Genomic DNA, 23,224 nt, shown 5'->3' with positions numbered 1-23,224 from the left:
ACAATAGATTGCAAATTAATATAGTTTATTAATTTAATAGTAAATATCAGTTAATATAGTTTATTTATAATAATGTCCTCAATGATGATTATCAATGATATTACCTATATCAAGATTCATTTATTATATTTATTTCCAACAGAGAGGTTTAAGACTCTCTGGAACTTTCTCCACAAGTGATTGAAATCGAGTGTGAGATTGTTGTGAAGCAGGAGCTCAGGTTGCAGTTTAGATTCTCTATATCTGTCCACACAATCTGACATTAGCTGTGAGGCCTGACAGAAAGAATAAGGTCATTTACATCAGTACAGAAAGTGAAAATGAGGCTTCTTAGCAAAGCTTCTAGAGTTTCTCTCAGTTACAGTGTAAGGAGCTTGACAAGCAGGGAGCATTTCAGAGACTAGCAGTGTTTCTAAATCAAAAGGAGCCAGTTGAGATGAGTTTGGACTCTCATTTGAGGTGTTTTAAAAACACTGCATTGGAAGAAGACTTTAGAGCAGATCCAAGACCTGGATTAAGGTAGAGCTGGAATCCATGGCAGGGGAAAGAGAAGTCCGGGCTGATCTGTTTAAACTGTTCTCACCACCATCTCCAAAAGAAAAAGGAGAAGGAACACAAATAAATGAATGATTTTTATGCACATTAGCTGAGGGGTAAATACAAGAGTAAATACAATACATGCAATAGCACCACCCATTGTGGTGCCTCCACACCATTTTTGCACCTCAGATTGTCCTTGTCTTATCCATAGAACTTTACTCATCATCTGTTCCTATTCTAATCCCCCTGTTCTGTTTCAGTCAGAGAAGCATGTTTTTTCTTTAATGATTTTCTGGCTTAATGAGTTTTTTAGTCAGTGTGCTCTGTAAGAGTGGAGGGGGTGATTTGTGAAAGTTTATAGGACTGTGGTGAGACCTGTGATGTTGTATGGTTTAGAGACAGTGGCATTAAATAAAAGACAGGAGGAGGAGCTGGAGGTAGCAGAGCTGAAGATGTTGAGGTTTTCGTTGGGAGCAACAACGATGGACAGGATTAGAAATGAGTTTATTAGAGGGACCGCGCATGTAGGACATTTTGGAGACAAGGTGAGGGAGGCAAGATTTGAGATGGTTTGGACATGTGCAGAGGAGGGACATGGGGTATATTAGTAGGAGAATGCTGAGGATGGAGCCACCAGGAAGAAGGAAATAGAAAGACTAAGGAGGAGGTTTATGGATGTGGTGAAGGAAGACATGCAGGTAGTTGGGTTGAAAGAGGCAAATGCAGAGGACGGGGGTATGGAGACAGATGATCCGCTGTGGCGACCCCTAATGGGAAAGCCAAAACAAGAAGAAGAAGAAGAAGAAGTGCTGTGTACCCAAAATTTACTTGAAGACTAGAAACAATGAACTGGTGTAGACACTAATCACCACCTCTGAGTGGCGCCAAAGTCTGGATAATTCATCCTCTGCAAGTCAGTAGTGCTTCTGGTGTGAGAAAATTAAGCTAAAATGTGAAAAAAAGGCCACCTGGCAAAAATGCTGGAAATGTGATCGGGAACAAGTACATTTTGACATGAGAATAAATGTAAGAATTTGTGTTGCATTTTATGAAGAGAAAGCTTTTATTGGACTCCCTCCCTCCCTTTGAAAAGGTAAAGGGAGATCTGAAATGGAACTCTGATTTGCAGGAAGGATTAATAAGTTTGGAGAACAGAGTGCCACAGAGCACACATGGAATATTAACATAGTGTGAATTATTTTATTAAGAAAACACGGATGAATATTAGCCTCTGTACGGCTGGGCTGCCTCTTCTATTATCAACGAGTGATTAAGAATTCTGAGCACTTGCCGTCTCTTCAACACAACAGATAACAACATTCACGCCGAGGCACTCAAGGGGTTAAACTCATCAGAAGAGCAAAACACAATCACCTCGGTTCTTCCACTCGCTGCAAATCTGATCAGAAGTTTTGCATCGTCGTGCCAGAGAAATGCTTTCTAAATCTTCAACAACTTGGACAAACATTGACAACAAAAATGACCACAGCTGCAAGCCAGTCAAGCTTAGATGTAACTCTGTTGTTCTTGAGATCCATAACCTGGTCAGAAGCTGCGAGGTGTTTGAGAGTGCGCATGCTGAGCAGCTGATAAAATGGTGTTGCGTTTGCTGTTTTGTGGAACAGAGTTTTGTATACAGGGCATAGCAAGGAGTTTGGCAGAACGCACTGAACACCACGGTGTGCCTGCTGAGAAGGCCTGGCTGCCGTGGAAACAGGAAGAAAGCAACCCGAAGGAGGCAAGTCCTCTGGAAAGGGGCGGGCATCTAAATAACGGAGAGAGAGAGGGAGAGAGAGAGAGGGCGAGAAGGTGGAGTATAGTAAGAAGAAGACACTGAAAGTGGCTGAGAGAGAGAATTGAAAGCCAGAGGAGGGAGAGCTGGTGAGATGGTGAGAATGGTGTGTGTGTGAGAGAGAGAAAGAGAGAGAGAGAGAGAGAGAGAGAGAGAGAGAGAGAGAGAGAGAGAGAGTGTTGTGGACATGAAGAAGAACAGTGAGAAAGGAAAACAGAGTCCAATTCCACTTTAGAAAAGGCAGCCTTTCATGGAACTGGTAGTCTCACCCAGTCCCAAATCAGTGGAAAAAAGCTGAGGAGCTACATTTGAGAAGATCTCCAGGGCAGCATGGAGAACCCCCGAGTGAAGAGGAGGATCAGGGGAGAACACACACTCTCAAACCTCCTGCAGGAGGAGCACCAGCAGGACATCAAGCCTTCAACTTATTACCGAGACCACCATACATGCCCGCAGGAGGAGTGCTAAAACACTGAAGTGCTGACGTGGGTACAGCGTGTGGCTGATGTTCCGGTCCGTGTGCCGGGCCGTGGGTTTGGGCCGTGGAGGTCGTGGGCTGCGGTGGCTCAGGGCGAGAGTGCGACGCAGGACTGCTGTGCTCTTCCTCCTGCTCTGGCTTGCCTCATGGCTCTTTCTCAGTGGCCTGCTCTTCGTGCACACGACCATGTTTTCCGACTTCTGCACCGATAATAAGAGCAGGAGGATTCTCCAAAGACTGGTAGGTGACAGTGGCAACGACAGCTTGGTGTCACCTGCTGAGTTTTACGGTATATTGGTGCATTTATTAGCAGTGAGTTCGCAACTTTCAAGTCACAATGAAGTATAGGAAAAGTTTTTGACAGAGAAGAAGCATACCCATAAACAAAGCTGCAGAATTTCCAGTTGCTTTATCTAGTGCTTGATTCAAGTGCACATATCCAGCCATGACTATCTAAACTATGTGTTTGTTTAACAGAAAGTGGATCCGTCACAGCAGAGCGTTAACCGGTGCAGATCAGTTACAATCCAACACACAGCAGTCACGTTATATATCCTTCACCCATATTCAGTGGGTAGGAAGCACCAGCAAAACAGAGTGGACAAAAATAAAAGCAGCATGGACTGCCTGTGATTCATTCATTTATTTAAATTCGAGCTTCACCATCAGTAAACCTGATAAACGCTCAAATGAATAATAAACGTGGCATTGCAAAGGCTTAATCTGTCAGCTTGTGATTCATGGGTTATATTAGCTCTAAGCTTCAGCAAGGGATTTGGTGGTGTTACCAAAGCTTTCTCTGAACTGCTGGATTAATCTCGTGTCGAGTGAGTGATGATGCAATGGTTTTGTTGTTATTGTTGTTTTGTTGTTGTTTTTGTTTTGTGCTGTCCACCTTCTAATTCTCTCATGAAGCTTTACGAATTTACAGGATTGAGTTTCAACCAAGAAATTAGATTTAAAAGGGTGAAAAAATAATAATAATTCTGCCACCATAGCAGAGAAGCGAGTTTGGAGACAATTTGAAGTGGATAATGTGTGCTTCATGTACATCTATACTTACATAAGGACTCACTTAAGCGACTACGCAAATAAAATGCTCTATTACGCAATGATAATAATACTCTATTATTGCTATATTATAAATGACTCAATTGAAAGGTAGCTGGTTATTAGGATACTTTTACAGACCTTTTCCAACAAAAAATAAATAAGCAAGTAAACGCCCAACACACAGTAAATTGCAGTGTTATTCACCTGTTGTGGACAAACTGATAGATTAGAATTTAATAGGACATAAATCAAACATTGTGGTTAGTGGTTTCAATGCACATTCTTTCCTAAGTGTGTTTTGAAAATGCATCATTTAGACAGAGCTGTTCTTCATCCAATTCACCCGAAGGGCAAAATGTCTCCACGGCTCAGTAGGAGCCGGCAAAGGAATTTTGCACCATGCCAGACTCTAATTAAAGACGGAGTGTAGGAACTGAGCGGCAACTATCTGTCAATCTGGAGGGGAGGTGAAGGGTACACCACGGGCTAATTTCATTCGAAATACTGCATTAGGTTTTGCTGAACTCGGGTGTACAGAAATATAAGAGTTATTCTAGATCAGGGAAAAAACTAAATGTTGTGCAATAAGCAACAATAACTTGTTAAGTGAGTGTGTGTGTCTGGGTAATTACGATAAAACCACACTTTCCATTAACACCCAGCTTTATGTTATATGCTCCACAGAACCACAAGATCTAAACAGCCTACACACAAATGCGCTTTCAAATGCACAATTGGTAGCACAGGATTTACACTTCAACCTAAAGTCCTGTCCATCTCCTACACCTGTGTACAGGTATCAGGCTTTAAAGAAGCACAAGCACATTTAATGTCTTTATTTCTTTAAAAACTCAATTAAACCTGAACTGTTATATAGATCACATCTGTGACAGAAAGGAAAAAAAAGCGATGCGGTATGTGACACACAGTGAAGGCATTGTCAAAATATTGCCACGGTTCGCTGAGGTGAAATCAAACATATCTTAGCGAGCGAAGACGTGCCGAGAAGGGCCCGTGTGAGACACAAGTTGAGCTCAGCTTGTTTCAGCACGTAACACGACTGTTGGGAACTTCGCCTCTGAGTCATAAACACAAGTGTAATGTTGGGACATCAAATGTTCGGCTTATCAAATCAAAAACGTTTAAAAAAAAATATCAGAGAAAAAATATAACGCTTCATTTTGAATTCGTAAGCGAGGCATCTGATTAAAGCTAATTACAATTGTAGGATTTAACTTCAAATCTGTGCAAAAAAAAGAATAAATTTGCGTTTTTTTTTTTTTTTTTTATGTTAACATTTGAAGAACACTTTGTTCTTCTGAGAACATTGTGCCTTCATTCTCATATGTGAAAACGTATTACACAAATATTGAAGGGTGGGTCACGTGACTGTTCAGCTAAAATATTACAAAAACATATCATTATTTTATATAATAATCATTTCGTTCGAGTGTTTTGACGCTTAATTAGTGTCTGGATTCCTTTAAAAGAAAAATAATTAAATTAGATCAATCATTTTCATTTGACTCACCATCGTACTCACGTTGACTTGCTGATGTATTCAAACGAACACAAAATATGTATTTATTTTATTACATTCTCCGACCTTCATTTAATATTATTCCCTATAAAATATTCTATTGTTTTGTTATCTATTAAATAACAAACGGCATCTTCATAAAGTTTATTTGGTAAGTATTTTGCAATCTTTTAAAGAAATATTGATATTACTCAGGACAAAAAAGGACATCTCTTGCTAAATAGTCTTCCTTTTGTTTTAATTTTTTAGTTAATTTACTAAATGGTAAATAATGTGACGTGTAAGTGTAAAACCGTCCTCGTTTATTACCCGAAAAACATTTCTAATCAGCCCTGCTTCAAGAAATAACTCAATAAACAAGAATGAATCGAATGAAGTAGTAGATAGTGAGGCTGAACACATTTCAGTAATTGTCTAAACACAGGTTGTTTTATTAATCAGTAGCCGCACCTGTCACCTAAGCTACAGGTCGATTCTCAGCAAGCGTTAATGAAATAGCCAGAAGAGTCTGTGACTGCGCCATTAATGGTTTTCTGCCGCAGGGCCTCGCTGCTCTCCCTATTTACACTCCAACTCGGCGAAAAAAAGCAGACGGTTCATGAGGACACACCTTAGGGAAAAAAAAAAGTTACTCATGAACAGGATCATGAATAATTGATTTGGAGACATGCGTTATATATTGTATAGATCGTGAGTCAAACAAAGAGTTTAATTGAATTGTGTAGCCGATATTTCAGTACATAAATAAACAGGGAAGAATGAGAATTTTATTGAACCATTTTTAACATTTTTATATAGGTTTTTTCCCCTAATCTATATATATAAAGTTCAAATACCACTGACTGACTCACTCACTCACTCATCACGAAATCTCAAAAACCACTGAACGGATTGCAATGAAATTTGGAACATACCTTCCTCTTGGGTCTTAGGTGCTCACTAAGAAAGGGTTTTGAAAAATTCGCCCTGGATCGCGGCTAACTCGCGAAAAACCCGATTTCTCACGCATTGTAAACTCTTTGAAATAACATTACGGATCCTCATGAAACTTACTACATTGTTTCTTATTACATGTTAGATGCACGATAAAAATTATTTTCAAAGTAGTTTGCCCTGTATCGGTACTACAAAGGGGTAGTACGTTATTTGTTGACGTTACGTTCTGATCTCTGATCATCCAGTCCTGCTCAGTGCTTACTGCTTATTGCCATATTGCTTAGCGTTCTGCCTTCCGTAGCGAAGCACAGGTACTTTCAGCTAGTAATGCATAATAGATATACAGGATTTACGAGCATATAACTACTTAACCATATGAATGTTATAATATGATCATCAGTAACAGTAGGAGAAAAATGTAAACCTCAAATTGTTGGATAAATATAGCTTTTGATTCATGAATAAAAACCACATTCTATAAAGTACTGAAAGTTTTCATTTACTGTAATTTTGGTACAAAAAAAAAATTACTTCAGGACAATTTATTTCCTTATTCAATGAAAAACAAAAAATTTAAGCTTGATATACTATAATATACTTTTGTATATCTATACACAAGTGTGTATGCACTGATAAAGGACAACTATACTGTTGTCTTTTATTGGGAATGCTGCTGTATAGTGAGGCCCATAGTGCACACAAACAAGCACACACTCTCTTGGCATGCCGAGGCCGAGAGCTTCATCAGAATTTATGAGTACTATTTTATTTACAAATCCTATTCTTTAAATGTTTATAATTACACACAAGTTCATATAAAGTTTAATACTAAATCTGTTCTTGTTGTTGCCATGGTTATAACCAATATCCAAAAACTAAATTATATTTGTGTCAAGCGAATACAAACTGGTTAGCAGGATAAACCCTAATGCTCCTTCTCCTTCCGGACGCATGCTGTCAATGAGCTGCTACTGCATTTGATTTTAGTGGCTTTATATTCATCCTAATGTCTTTACAAGTGAAAACAAGACGCCTTTTGCTGTTAAAGCATATTTTAAAGAGTAACATAAAACACAATGCTTTAGCAAATAGCAGTCTATTTTCGAAATTAGCATCGGATTCGTTTCTCTGAGGAATCATCAAGAACAATCCAAATACATTTAACAATCCCGTCCAGTGTAATAAGTTTCCACATCTGGGGAATGAAATCTAATGTTGAATGCTTTAACAGTTCTCAGTGAGCACAGCAGAACCGAGTGTTGTTCGAATGTCTCCGAGGTAATTATGTTTGACTCCATAAAACAAGTTTCAGCTGTGAAAATCATTTAACCATTTTATTACATTTTTTTTTTTATACTGAAAATGTTATTTTTTTTTCACTGTGTTATATTTGTTTCTCTGTGTCAGGAAACACGTAATGCAAAGCCAGTCAGTCTATACGACCAATTTCATTACCTTGTAATTAAAAGACATGATCTTTATGAATAACACAATGTTCCAATCAGTGATCTCAAACCAAACCCAGCACCAGTATGATGTGCTACATACTGTAGATAAGTGCAACATTAAAGCCAAAGGGTGCAGTTGGATCTTATCCAACCCATGGTGGGAAAGTTCACATGCAGACACAGAAGCTAAAAACGGCTGCTGACCAACATGATGCAAGGCTAAGAAATCTTGGGAATTCAAACAGATGTGTGGTACATAGCAGACATTCAGTCCGAGTCAGAGAACGGACCAAAAAGAAAATCAGTGACCACAGCGACAACAACGCTGAGGCTTTTGCGCAAGTTTTGCCTGTTAACTTTAACAAGCAAATCACCCAAATTATAGTGATTAGAGTAGAACTCTGAAAAGTGGGCATGTAATGTTTCATGTTGTAAAATAAAAACATCTCACAGTTGCACGCAAGGCAATTGAGTGATTTAAAGCAATATACAGAACACAGGATCAAATATAAATATAACATGGAGTTGAGCTGGAGTCCAAAACAAACACTCAAGATATTTAATACACCACAAGATACTGAAGCTGGGGGGATAAAGTAGGGGACACACACAATAAATCATTTTGATGGATGATGATTAGAAGGTATTGCTATCATTAATGAGTTAATGTCCATGCATTCAGGACTATTAGCTGGCCGGCTAGCTGGAGATGACAGCTGTTTACTTTGGAATGTAGCAGTGAAAGATTTGTAGCTAATCTTTAAGAAACACTGATAAGACCATGCCTTCCAATACTAACAGACATGTGGGTGTGCAAATAAGCATTTTTTAGCCGAGACGTAAATAAGACGAGTTTAAATCGGTCTTAGACTTCGCACAATGAACTGCTGTCTGTCCGTTTAGTGAGCCCACTTTGTCTTATATACATGACTATATAGATAAATAAAGGTATCTACTCAGTTTATATTCAGACTATATTTGTAGTGACCATGTTGGGTTAAAAGGATGTTTCGCATTAAAAAAAAGTGCAGCTGAAGCAATAAAGTGCATGTAGCTGATTCAATTTTTGAAATAAAGTAAACTTGATTTTAAACAGCAGAAAATACTATAGGACAAAAGTTTGTGGACACCTGACTATAAAATTTATGTGCTTTTTGAACATCCCATTTCACACTTAGTCCCCATTTGCTGTTACAATTACATCTGTTTTTCTTTCAGTTTTCGCTAGATTTTGCTTGTGGAGATTTGTGCTCATTCACCCACAAGGGTGTTAGTAAAGTCCAATACTGATGCACCTGGGGTGCAGTCAGTGTTCCAATTTATTCCAAAGGTGTTCAGTATGGTTAAGGTCAGAGCTCTATAGCAGGCCACTCAAGATCTTCCACTCCAACCCATGTCAACTATATCCTAGTTCAAGTGAATGCTAGCAAATCCAAAGATATCCTATGCAATTGCGTGCCTCCAACTTTGTGATAACAGTTTGAAGAAGAATCACATATGGCTAAAAACGTCAAGCGTCCCAATACTTGTGACGAAATAGTGTGCCTCTGGATCACAACTAATTGCTTTGTGATTCTAAATATGCTTCCCTAAATATAAAAGTGCTTTCACGTCATCCATTTTACATCGTACTTATTTGACCAAAACTGTGAATGAATACAACCTAAAGCAATTTAATTGCACCTGCCTCGAAAAAAGGTCGGAATATAAAATGTAAAAAGAAACAAGTAATTGTTAGAATCGAACAAAACACACACACTTAAACAAAGACACAAAATCCTTCTAAGGTCATTTCTTCAGTTTGCGTTTTTCTAAGACCTCACATTCTCTGTTTCCATGGCAACACTTTTACCTTGGTTTACCTATTCTAAGAAAGAGTGATATCACTAGATATGAGGAGATGCTATCATCTGTGCAAATGACTTATGTATAGAGGATTATCTCGGAGCCCTCACGGGCAGAGGAATTTGAACGCGGCAGGCACGATTGCGAAGAAATATATATATTTTAAAAATCTATATGTATCAACACAATAAAAATAAAACACCACCACACAGTGTCAATAATGTACTGTTTGAAAAACATAGTGCTATTGTTCTAAACATCAACATTATTGTTATTTAATAAAAACATTTCAGCTAAATGTAAAGTATTAACATTAGAATGTTCTGTATACTCTTTAATTGCAGCACAGTTTAATACCCGAATCCGATTGGTCAGAAGCTACTGTAGTTCTGACTGTAAAATTATATCTGACAGCATCAATTCATTCACACACTTGTTGTTCGAATGCTTATCATAATTTAACTCTAATAAATAGCAGATTCAACAGAGATAAGTGCCAGAGTTATATAAATGACATGATGATAGATGAATAAATGGCTTATTTCAAAACATGAGCTGACATTTTTACATATACGGCTTTGTCTTTTCGTGAAAGGGAAGAGTTTTATTATTACATTACATTAGGCTACCAGTTTGTTTATTAACAAAAGAAGCTTGTACTAGAATGGTGCTTTAGCTACAACAAACTATTCAATATAATCTAATGTTCTTGTTGAAATTACAGGTTTAAAAAAAAAAGGGAAAATAGCATGGGATCCTTAGTATATGATAAACTTTATAAACGTCCTGTTACCTTAAGACAAACTACTCACATGCATCATTATATTTATAATTATAATAATGTTACACAAATGTTGTCTCAGCTATAGTGTTTTTATAAGATTGTGATGCATTGTTACGTAACGCCACTTTTCTGCCTTTGGATCTTTATTTTGTATTTTAATATTATTTATGTCTATATTATTATTATTATTAACTAAATATTTTATTTCTTTATATATTATCTAATTATACTTTGTGTACTATTTATTTTTCGACTTTCCTACTTAAAAAAATTGTTAATGTAAAATCTATTTTATTAAATATTTGTTCAATTTTTTTCATTTTTTTTTTGCATGGTTGCATATGTAAGCAATAGAATTGGAAAAACAAGTTTAGGATATATGATATATATAACATGATTTGAATTTCTTCACTGAAGTCAGAACCTCAGTAATATTATATTTGAAATGCTTCACATTTATTCAAATCTGCAATGAGTTGTTGGGTTTTAAGAGCTAAATATTTTGTTCTTTGTGCTGCAGTGTGAAGAATACAAGCAAGGTGTATTAACAGGTGACCTGTGTGAAGATCTTTGCGTGGGTGGCCATGTGGAATACAAGCGATGTCTCTACTACGAGAATGGAAAGAAGGTCATGGTGGCCGGCTGGAGAGGTGTGCCAATTGTCCTCAAGTCCAAGCTTGAGAATTTCTCCTCATATGAGGCTTTGGCTCTGCTGGAGTACCAGGACACAGCAGGTGATCTGGGGGCTGAGGAGGAGCTTTCAACGCTGGATGTGGTGTTTTATGCAACTTTGCAAATGAAGAACCTGTTGGGCCTGGAGGCTGGAAGTAACCTGACGCTTCCAAGACTTTGGGGCCAGAAACTAAAGAAAAGGTCCCAGTCGTACTCGCGGGCTGAGCTGGCCTCACTCTGGGCTCTACTTCAACAGGAGGAATACGCCTTTCTCCGTGTCATGCAGGACCTTACGGACCATGTGGCAAAGGTGCTGGGCTCCTGTGGCCATTTCTATGCAGTGGAATATCTTGCTGCTGGCCACGCATGGGACCAAAATATCTTCTCACTGGAAGAGTTCTCGGAGAGCCGATTAAGTGGAGAAGGTCAGACACTAACCAAGGTAGACATGGTGCCTCGAGTCGCCCTAAGCTTCTTGGACATGGTGGACCGTTTTGAGAATGACTTTTCACATCACTTGCACCTTTGTGATATCAAACCGGAGAACTTTGCAATCAGGAAGGACTTGACGGTGGGTACCTTCTTTGATGAGTATTCCTAGGTTTCATTTAAAATCTCGAAAATAACGAGACTCGGCTCTGAAAGCTGAGTCAAGCTGTCATTAAGCTGTTCCTAAGGCCAGCATACTGCTCTGAGGAAACAAAAGAAAGCTTATGCAGACAATGCAAAGCCATGGAAATTAGATTCCCCTTCAGGCATCAAGAAATGAAACCATTAAATCACTGTAATTTACAACAAAACCGGGGAACCTTCATTTATAGTAAACACACCGAAGCATGCTTTGCATAACATTAACAAACCATTTTGATTTGCGCATTTAAACACCCTGTAGTAAGTTTCCCTTTTGGAAAACTCCCGAATGAGTCGGTTGCAATGTCGTTCATCAAAACTATTTCCGTGGCATTTATGGTTATGTAGTATGTGCTGCCGCAACTACAGGTTCTCGGTAGGTTAGGTTTAAACAGAACATGTGTTCTGCTGCATTCATTAATATACTTTACTTCTATGCACTAAAAAATTAATCACTAAGATGCAGTTTGTGTTTTTAATATTATTATACTATATATTTCAAGAGTCATCTAACAGTTGTTCTAAGCTGAAACGGCATCTTACAAAGGGTGTTTGTTTGCTATATACCCAGTTTTCCAAGCACATGCTCCGACTCTCTGGCCCTATGAGAATAACCAGGTTGCATTAATTACTGAAGACAAAAATATACATAAAGAAATAAAGAGATGTTCAGAATTTTTTGCTTAAAACTTCATTTGTTTAAATTTGGCAGGTGGCAGCTATTGATGTGGACATGGCCTTTTTCGAGCCCAAAATGCAGGACATTCTTGAGCAAAACTGCACCAATGACAACGACTGCAATTTCTTTGACTGCATCTCTAAATGTGACACAAAGAAAAATAAGTGTGGATCAAAACGCAAAAACAGCAACCTCCAGGTAAATAAATCTATATCTTATACATGAGTTATTATTTAGTATGCGTTATTATTTCTTTAAAATAGAGAATATTATAATATGTGGTCAGAGGAAACCAAGGAAAAACTAAGAAAAGCAATGATTTAGTGTAGTATGTACAATAATAGGATGTAGTAATACGTTTTATAAACCACCACAGTAAACTATTATAAAGAAAAAATGTGAATTAACCAAGATTTTAGCTTTATCAAATGTTCGGTTTCATCTTTTCATGATAAAATCATCACCTGTTGTCAGTGGAAGCCCCCTTTTAAGGAGACCAGCTAACAGACGAGTGAGCGGAATGAAACCAAGTCTAGCTCCGTGCCTCAGACAGAGCCCATCTCTCCATCGCAATCACTTATCACACCACCAGATGACCTCTGCCATCCTATTGTCCTTTCTGCCACTCAGAACAATAGGTGCTTTGTATCATCCAGAATGCCAGGTCAAGGAGATGAGCATATCTCTTGCCCTGTCCCCTTCAAACCACATGAAATAAGAATATGACCGATGATTGTAATCAGGGCCATTAAATAAGACCAGGAGGTCATGCATATAATGGCAGTTTCACCTTGCAGCCTTCTGTTTGGCCTCACTGATGGTCAAACTCTTTAATCAGCTCTCTTTCTCTTTATACAGGTGATCTGTGAGAAGATCTTTCGCTCGTGGTTCTCTCCCACGCTGCTGGGGGATAAAGCTGGGCGCCCCCTTCAGGTGGAGCTCCAGCAGGCGGTGCAGGATTGTGCGGAGACAGAGGGAGGAGAGGAGTCCGAGCGGGCCAGGAACATAAGGTTGCACCTTCAGGGCCTTCTCACGCAGCTTGTCCAGGAGGACTCGTTAAATCAGCAGAGCAGAAAACAAGCACAAGCAAAACACCGCATTCATACGGCACTCAATTTTTAAAAGGTCACATGACAGCTTTGCTTAGAAGTGATGAAATATTTACATTCAACTCATCTGCATTTTTTGTTTTTTGTGTAGTAGCTGGTTTACCCTTCAAATGTAGTCACACTGTGCAATTAAGTTTCTGTTTTGTTCATTAGAGATTAAAAAGATATTGTTACAAAATATTGGATGTACTGTAAATAAATTTGGTATAGAAAAAAAAGTGTAAATTTGAGAAGATTTCAATAAAGTAACTTACGCCATCTGCTTCTTGTGAGAATTTGCATCACACATCAACATGTGGCTTTTGTCAGTCTGTTGTTGAATGCTTCCATATCAACACCTAGCTGAGAAACTCTAGGATCAAACCAGCATTTGTTTCCTATCAATCAAGTGCAGTTGAAGAATTTGGTAGATTCCCCCATCTTCAAATTCATCTTTGAGTAACCTTTCCCTCCTTAAAGGAGATCATGTTCCAGTCAGTCTCCAGCTGTCTGCTCAACACGGGTTGGAAAGAAAAGACTAAACACAACCATGGGTCAAGGACAGAAGGAGGAGACAAGATGTATTACAGCACAGGATGCGGAAAAAGCATGACGAAAGCCTTCTAACATATTACCTGCAGGTGAACTTTGCAGATGTGTCTCAATGACTTATGGGAGTGCTGTCATGGCAACAGCAGGAGTCTGGTTTTGATCGAACTTCAGGTATAGAGCCTCCAGAAACAAACATGACAGGGGTTGGTGGATTGGCCTTCGGATCTCAGGAACATTTTAAAGTGCAAAATCAGTGACAGCTGGTTATCTATTGAAGCTTCCTCAAGCACAGATCACTGATAGATTTATCACTTTTCACATATACCCAGGTATCTAAATAACTCATCAACAACTTAATAATCTGGGTTTCTTACTTCTTCTCTACTGTGACCAGCTAACATCCCAGATTCATTTAAGTGACAGTAAATCATTAGAACTAGGTAATGCACCAAACATCAAACTACTAAATATTTTTGTTATTATCACTGTTACAAAGTTAATCTGTAACCTTTGTTTAGCAAGAGAGACTATAATGGAATAGTTCACCAACAACACTCCAAACACAGTTGATCACATAAAACACTAAACAAAACACTCCAAACACAGTTTACTACACAAAACACTCTAAACAAAACACTCCAAACACAGTTAACCACACAAAACACTCTAAACAAAACACTCCAAACACAGTTTACTACACAAAACACTCTAAACAAAACACTCCAAACACAGTTTACTACACAAAACACTCTAAACAAAACACTCCAAACACAGTTTACTACACAAAACACTCTAAACAAAACACTCCAAAGACAGTTTACCCCACAAAACACTCCAAACACAGTTTACCACACAAAACACTCCAAACACAGTTTACCACACAAAACACTCCTAACACAGTTTACCACACACACACACCACTCTAAACAAAACACTCCAAACACAGTTTACCACACAAAACACTCCAAACACAGTTTACTACACAAAACACTCTAAACAAAACACTCCAAACACAGTTAACCACACAAAACACTCTAAACAAAACACTCCAAACACAGTTTACTACACAAAACACTCTAAACAAAACACTCCAAACACAGTTTACTACACAAAACACGCTAAACAAAACACTCCAAACACAGTTTACTACACAAAACACTCTAAACAAAACACTCCAAAGACAGTTTACCCCACAAAACACTCCAAACACAGTTTACCACACAAAACACTCCAAACACAGTTTACCACACAAAACACTCCTAACACAGTTTACCACACACACACACACACACCACTCTAAACAAAACACTCCAAACACAGTTTACCACACAAAACACTCCAAACACAGTTTACCACACAAAACACTCCTAACACAGTTTACCACACAAAACACTCTAAACTAAACACTCCAAACACAGTTTACCACACAAAACACTCTAAACAAAACACTCCAAACACAGTTTACTACACAAAACACTCTAAACAAAACACTCCAAACACAGTTTACCACATAAAACACTCTACACAAAACACTCCAAACACAGTTTACTACACAAAACACTCAAAAAAAAAACAACACTCCAAACACAGTTTACCACACAAAACACTCTAAACAAAACACTTCAAACACAGTTTACTACACAAAACACTCTAAACAAAACACTTCAAACACAGTTAACCACACAAAACACTCTAAACAAAACACTCCAAACACAGTTTATTACACAAAACACTCTAAACAAAACACTCCAAACACAGTTTAACACACAAAACACTCTAAACAAAACACTCCAAACACAGTTTACTACACAAAACACTCTAAACAAAACACTCCAAAGGCAGTTTACCCCACAAAACACTCCAAACACAGTTTACCACACAAAACACTCCAAACACAGTTTACCACACAAAACACTCCTAACACAGTTTAACACACACACACACACACACACACACCACTCTAAACAAAACACTCCAAACACAGTTTACCACACAAAACACTTCTAATACAGTTTACCACACAAAACACTCCAAACAAACACTCCAAACACCGTTTACCACACAAAACACTCTAAACAAAACACTCCAAACACAGTTTACTACACAAAACACTCTAAACAAAACACTCCAAACACAGTTTACCACATAAAACACTCTACACAAAACACTCCAAACACAGTTTACTACACAGAACACTCTAAACAAAACACTTCAAAGACAGTTTACCCCACAAAACACTCCAAACACAGTTTACCACACAAAACACTCCAAACACAGTTTACCACACAAAAGACTCCTAACACAGTTTACCACACACACACACCACTCTAAACAAAACACTCCAAACACAGTTTACCACACAAAACACTCCTAACACAGTTTACCACACAAAACACTCTAAACAAAACACTCCAAACACAGTTTACCACACAAAACACTCTAAACAAAAGACTCCAAACACAGTTTACCACACAAAACACTCCAAACACAGTTTACCACACAAAACACTCCTAACACAGTTTACCACACAAAACACTCTAAACAAAACACTCCAAACACAGTTTACCACATAAAACACTCTACACAAAACACTCCAAACACAGTTTACTACACAAAACACTCTAAACAAAACACTCCAAAGACAGTTTACCCCACAAAACACTCCAAACACAGTTTACCACACAAAACACTCCAAACACAGTTTACCACACAAAACACTCCTAACACAGTTTACCACACACACACCACTCTAAACAAAACACTCCAAACACAGTTTACCACACAAAACACTCCTAACACAGTTTACCACACAAAACACTCTAAACAAAACACTCCAAACACAGTATACCACACAAAACACTCTAAACAAAACACTCCAAACACAGTTTACTACACAAAACACTCTAAACAAAACACTCCAAACACAGTTTACCACACAAAACACTCTTAACAAAACACTTCAAACACAGTTTACTACACAAAACACTCTAAACAAAACACTCCAAACACAGTTTACCACACAAAACACTCCTAACACAGTTTACCACACAAAACACTCTAAACAAAACACTCCAAACACAGTATACCACACAAAACACTCTAAACAAAACACTCCAAACACAGTTTACTACACAAAACACTATAAACAAAACACTCCAAACACAGTTTACCACACAAAACACTCCAAACACAGTTTACCACACACACCACTCTAAACAAAACACTCCAAACACAGTTTACCACACACACACCACTCTAAACAAAGCACTACAAAGAAAGTTTACCACACAAAACACTCCAAAAACAGTTTACCACACACAACACTCTAAACTAAACACTCCGAACACAGTTTACCACACAAAACACTCCAAAAACAGTTTACCACACACAACACTCTAAACAAAACACTCCCAACAAAGTTCACCACACAAAAGACTCCAAACACACAGTTTACCACACAAAATACTACAAACACACGATTTACCACACGCCACAATACAAACACAATACAAACACCACAAACACAGTTCACCACACAAAACACTCCTAACACAGTTCACCGCACACAACACTCTAAACAAAACACTCCAAACACACAGTTTACCACACAAAACACTCCAAACACACAGTTTACCACACAAAACACTCCAAACACACAGTTTACTACACAAAAGTCTCCAAACACACAGTTTACTACACAAAAACACACCATACAAACCACTTCAAACACAATTTACTACACAAAATACTAAAAACACACGATTTACCACACACCACAATACAAACTCAATACAAACACTACAAACATAGTTTACCACACAAAACACTACAAGCACACAGTTTACCAGAAAATAAATAAAACCAAAATAATAATCGCCAATAGTTTTATGATTTGACAAAATACAAACAAACGCTCAATTTATTCATATTTTGGAAGTAGCTCCATGATGCCTTTGTCCAAAAATTCATCTTGGACCACAATTCCAAGCCGTTCAAATTGCAAGCAGATGTTTGTAAACTGATCACATAATTGCACTTGGCCGTCACCACCAAAACCCACAGAACATCTCTGAAAACCAGCTGTAAATCTCAGTAGAATTGCAAGTTGAAATATACCAGGCTGGGCTGGTGAGCTCGAACTGGAATAAAGCATTCATGAAGATGAAGGACAAGTTGAAGCTGAAAAAAAAAAAAACCCGGATGACCATTATGACTGTTGTTCCTTCTCTGAAACTCAAGAGCTTAAACCAAAGAGTTAAACAGAAAAGGCAGTGTTAATCATTTAGCTTTACAAAGCTCAGAATGTGTGGCATTCTACCTGTTCAGTTTATTGTATTATTTAGTGCATTATTGCTGCATTTTTAATGCTGTACTGTATTATTAATACTGCTGTATTTAGAGAATATGCCAGAATAAAAACATGGACATACACAAATAATAATATGGTTCAGCTAAAGCGTTTCATCATAACTGCAAGAGATTTCTTCAAGTAATCAAAAGCTTAAAATGTCTCAGATGAACAAAATGAGCAGTCTTTATGAAAGATAAATTTGTCTGGTCTTGCAATGAGCTCTACCCCGGGAATGCATTATTAATCTGTAGCATTCATTTCTCCAAATTTATTAGTCTTTTATTTTAAATGGCTGCTTTTTAACCTGACCAATCAAAAAATGATTAAATATACCTAAAGAAAAGAGAAATCTAATAAACCTAGCTTTAGATCTAAAATCTGATTGGCTGAGCTGAAGCATATTTAAATTTTTCGATAGACTGTAGCACACCTGAGGTCAACAGCAAAATTTTGCAATAATGCACTGGGTTTTAAACCAAAAGGCTGAGACTGATGTTGGAATAGCGAAATCTTTTGACTGTCAATATAACACATTTTGTGGCAAAATAATTGTTCATTGTAAATGTTACTAATAACAAATGTAATTATTGATTATGTTGTTTGTTATGAATATTATTAATAATAAATGAAATTCTTAATTAATGACTTATTCAGCATCTTGTCTTTATGTTCAGGTGTAATAATAGCATTGATCATTGAAATTTGTTTATATGATATTGTGTAAAATCTTGTTACTTAACAAACTGTACAAAAACATTGATTCACTATTAGAAAATTCTTACTTCTGCTTCACTAGCAGAAATAGATTTTGAAGTAGCTAGTTTATAGCATGCCGGTTAGAAGCTAGTTTTATTTCATGGCATGTTGGTTAACCGACTAGCTAGCTCACAATGATTTGTACATTGTTAAAGGTGCTTCCAGTGAAATTGTGGCCCTTTCAACTGACAAGTGTAGTAATACATTTTAACTGCAAAGTGAAACTGTACATGGTGAACACAGAGAAGTGGAGTGATACACAATTATAAAATAAATATCACCACTCTTGGAACACAGCCTGACCAATCAAACTAGTGAAACAGAACAAAATGTTGTATAAACAGATATCATATCACAGACATGTTGACCAGAAGGAAATAACAATCTTACTCCCCGACAGTGTCCATACAATAAGAAATCCATCACAATACATTTCTACTTGCAGTGTCATTCAAACCTGCTGTGAAATAGATCCATTCCTTGTATAAGGAGAAAAAGACCCTCTGCTGCGTTGGAAACTAACAAGTGAGTCTGTGTAACTTACGACTCAACGGGAAAACGCTTGAGGTTAAAACAAATTGTGCTCATAAAATTTATCTCAGGAGGCATATAAGGGCAAAATAAATCTGCTGTCAGATTCCCAACCTATCAAGCCACCAATATAAAAGTAAAAAAACTGATAGCGCTACATATTCCTTCAGTTAATTTTCAAACACTTTTGACTCTGGTGTCACAAAACAATTCATCGACATAATTATATCATAAAGCTTAACAAATAGGAGATTTATTTCAAATTCTAAATCTCTCATCATTCTAAATTCCTCATTATTCTGTATCCTGAGTTGTAATATAAAGCCTAGTTGCTAGTCATCAGCTTTGCCATTTGTTATGCTTGACTGGCCATGCAAAATTGATGAGAAATAGTGCATTCTTGGGGGGGCCAGAGCTTGCAAGAAAAAGCGTTAGTTTCTTCGTCATATAAGCTCATGTTCTCGGCTTTTTCCCTTGACCTTTCTTGGGAAAAAATCTGCTAGAGCAGCTGTCTTTGTGGGGTGCAGGGCAAATTACACTAGAGCAACAGAACAAGTACTACAGTGTTTCTGAGGCATCGGTTAATAGGAAATGATTAATAGCTAAACAACTTAACAGTTATAAATAGCTTTACAGATAGCTATTTATAAACCGATAAATAGCTTAACAGATTTTCTGAAACACCACGATGGCTGTACAATGTGTTAGGTTTAAATGGGAAAGATAGATCACATTGTGTATAGTATTTTTATCACACAATTGTATAGATGCATGCAAATCCTTTAAATCTTCAAAAATACAGCACTAACATTAAGGTTTTCTGTGGAAACAGTTCTGGGAGGTTCATCGCCTGGTCAAAATGTCATGGTCGATCTTGAGCAATTTCTTAAATAGCCTTTTAAATACTCTGGCTACCTGCCATTATCCTAACACAGAGTAATGTATTTTGCATATTGGTAAAAGGAATGCAGGTACTTGCAAAAAAAAGAGTACAAACTGAAACCATATGATAGAGTTAAAAGCACAAATAAACTACATAACAATCAAGTATAAAATGAGCTAAAACTTAATTGGAATGCTTAAATCAAATGAAACATTGGACTAATTCAAGAGGTCTAGAGAGTGAAATCGGTAGGGAGCCTCTATTCATGGACATTGAGCATCAATTCTCAACTAGCCAGCACCTTTGATCGATTCTTAGTAATCACCCTAGATGTGTGGAGTTTTTTTTACTTTCTCAATGATGCCATTGGCGACTGTTCACAACAAAAAAAAGATCAGAGAAACACAGTAAAGAATGAGCTTGCTGACTGAAAGAGATGCTTCAGCTGGCAAAAGCAGAACAAATGGTGAAGTTCACTGAGCAGGCACATAGAAAATGTCAGACAACAAAGCCTAGCTTTTTGCTTCAACAGTTTCAGTCTGCAAAAGTGGGCTGTAAAGCTGCCAACTAATTTTCCGGTTTTATTTGCAAGACATCCCTTTTACACTAGTTCTATTTTTCTTTTTTATCTAAACAGCTATGCAACTTTTAATAGCTGGTATGCAGCAAAATACATCAGTGAAGCAATTTAATAATAAAAAAAAAAAGGGCTCTGGGACATGGCGCACATTCAGCAGCGAATGTCAAAGTACTGTTAAAGACACATTTATCATTCAAATGATGAAATTAACATATACAAAGGAGAAGTTCTAATGTTAGAAATATTGGGCTCTTAAAATGGCTTTCAATTAAAATAACCTCCATTCAATCAATAGCATGCTTCCATCTTTAAGAATCTGCCAAAACGTGAGAAAGAATAGCTCCCGTTGAGCTATCTTGATTAAATGTGACTGGGCAAGAACGTAAACCTGAAAAACGTTTTTGTGGTAAGGCGGTGCATATTGTAAAGATTGACCACAACTACTCTGGGCTTTGCAATTACATGCTGTATATACAGATTGCTCCACATTTCAGAACTAGTATGTCTTTAATCAGTGATGCAGGCATGGGAACCAATGCTGCAGGGTAATGTAGCAGCAGTAGTTTAATATATTTAAACATTTTAGGTTCCTAAATCCAACAGGCAATGTAAGAGGAGCCATATTAGGTTAGAAAACACAGGCCAACAGAGTTAGAATATTAAAACAAGACAAACAGTGCAGCTCGGAAAGCAAGATATATAAGTAAAAATATAGCTTAATAATAATAATGCTGCATGGAACACAGTTATTATTGAAGTAATAGAAAAAAAACAATGATTACAGCAAACTAGACGGGAGTCAATGATCGACAATTTAAAGGGTTTGGTCAACTGTATATCAGCACAGCTCTGATTTGGCCATAGTTATAAAATCTGCAGGTAATCATCAAATCAAATAATAGCCAAAGCTTTGTGAAAGAAAATTAATCCAGATAAAGGTATACTCCTATTCTGCTCCACTAATTAGCCAGAACTAGCTGTTGTATAATTTGCCATATTTTATTTAACACAACCCCAAAAATATTTCTGATTACTGATTTTTTGTTTGTGTGTGAATGCTTCAGAGAGCATATGTGAGGCTCCTGTTTTTTGACCAGGTGTGTCAGGTGCTCCAGGCTTTGCCAGGTGGGATTATCCTATCTGTCATACCTGTCCCTACAGGTCTTGTCACCTGGGCAATCATGGCACAAGCATTTTCCATTTAAAGGATTTTGCATAATCCTTTACATTGGGAAAAAGAAGACAGGGCTTTCTTTGTAGTGACAATCAAAAGCTTACAAGGATATTTCCATTAATAATTCTCTGGATCACACATGAACAAAGACCAGCTCTATAGTTCCCGTTTGTCAGTGCTAAGGGATTTAGTATTCACAGGAAGTTGTCAGCATTTTCAGGAAAGGAAAATTTTCTAATAACTTGTGGTATTAGACTCTGTTCTCTGGGATCAAGCTCATTAATTCATAACTGTTCGTTTGTGTGGCTGCCAGAACGAATCTTCCCTTTTCGACTTTCTCAACTCAGCTGTCCAGAATAGACAACAAGGAAGCAAATGCAATCCAATGAAGGGGTTGATTTCTAGGCAGCGTTTTATCAGCAGTGACCTCCATCCACAGAAACAGCACAACACAGGAGGAGCGTAGACAGAATACAAAAGAGAATCCCAGAGGGCAGACAAAATGCACTAAATTATTAGGAAAAGAGGACGCAACAAAAAGTCTAAACCTGATTGGAATAAATGATTTTTGGGTAAGAATAGAAGTAGGATTATAAGGATAATAAACCCACATATAAATTCTTCCACAGTGAGATTTTGGATGTAATTTTAAAAAAGGCTTACTGTTAACTTCGGACTGATTTTAGATTAAAAACCTGCCGAGTACGCGTAAAAAAAAAATCCTGTTGGCTTAGCTTTACAGAGATTTCTGAGAAACAATAGTTTAAACATCGAAGAGCAATTTAAAGGAACAAATGTATTTTAGTTGCCTGCAGTCAGGCAGCAAACACAGGGGGAAGATGACCTTCTGATGATGACCTTCTGATGATAGTTGCTTTGCACAATTTCATGTCTCCAACAGGTAAATTTTGT

General features: G+C 37.5%; 2 protein-coding genes across 2 annotated transcripts in view; one reads left to right on the top strand and one right to left on the bottom strand.

Moving 5' to 3' along the window:
* cUnh18orf63 (chromosome Un C18orf63 homolog) overlaps window positions 1-23,224 on the bottom strand; it is a 72,753-nt gene that overhangs the window by 20,261 nt on the left and 29,268 nt on the right. The gene's annotated exons all lie outside the window — the stretch shown is intronic.
* On the top strand, window positions 1,883-13,764 carry dipk1c (divergent protein kinase domain 1C). Its single transcript, XM_083547292.1, has 4 exons — window positions 1,883-3,050; window positions 10,937-11,659; window positions 12,431-12,595; window positions 13,256-13,764. Exons 1-4 carry the CDS (start codon window positions 2,838-2,840, stop codon window positions 13,517-13,519), a joined length of 1,365 nt encoding a protein of 454 aa, XP_083403418.1. The 5' UTR covers window positions 1,883-2,837; the 3' UTR covers window positions 13,520-13,764.

This window comes from Silurus aristotelis, assembly GCF_946808225.1.
Source record: "Silurus aristotelis genome assembly, chromosome: 1".
Taxonomy (NCBI): Eukaryota; Metazoa; Chordata; class Actinopteri; order Siluriformes; family Siluridae; genus Silurus; species Silurus aristotelis.
Note: the sequence above shows the minus strand (reverse complement) of the source record. Positions and strands in the feature narration are given on the sequence as shown.

What these genes read in the sequence shown, in the direction of transcription:
- dipk1c (XM_083547292.1), top strand. Translation starts at nt 2,838, where the DNA reads ATGTTCCGGTCCGTGTGCCGGGCCGTGGGTTTGGGCCGTGGAGGTCGT. An exon ending in GGAGGATTCTCCAAAGACTG is followed by an intron (nt 3,051 to 10,936) that starts GTAGGTGACAGT and finishes TTTGTGCTGCAG; the next exon opens with TGTGAAGAATACAAGCAAGG. An exon ending in CAATCAGGAAGGACTTGACG is followed by an intron (nt 11,660 to 12,430) that starts GTGGGTACCTTC and finishes TAAATTTGGCAG; the next exon opens with GTGGCAGCTATTGATGTGGA.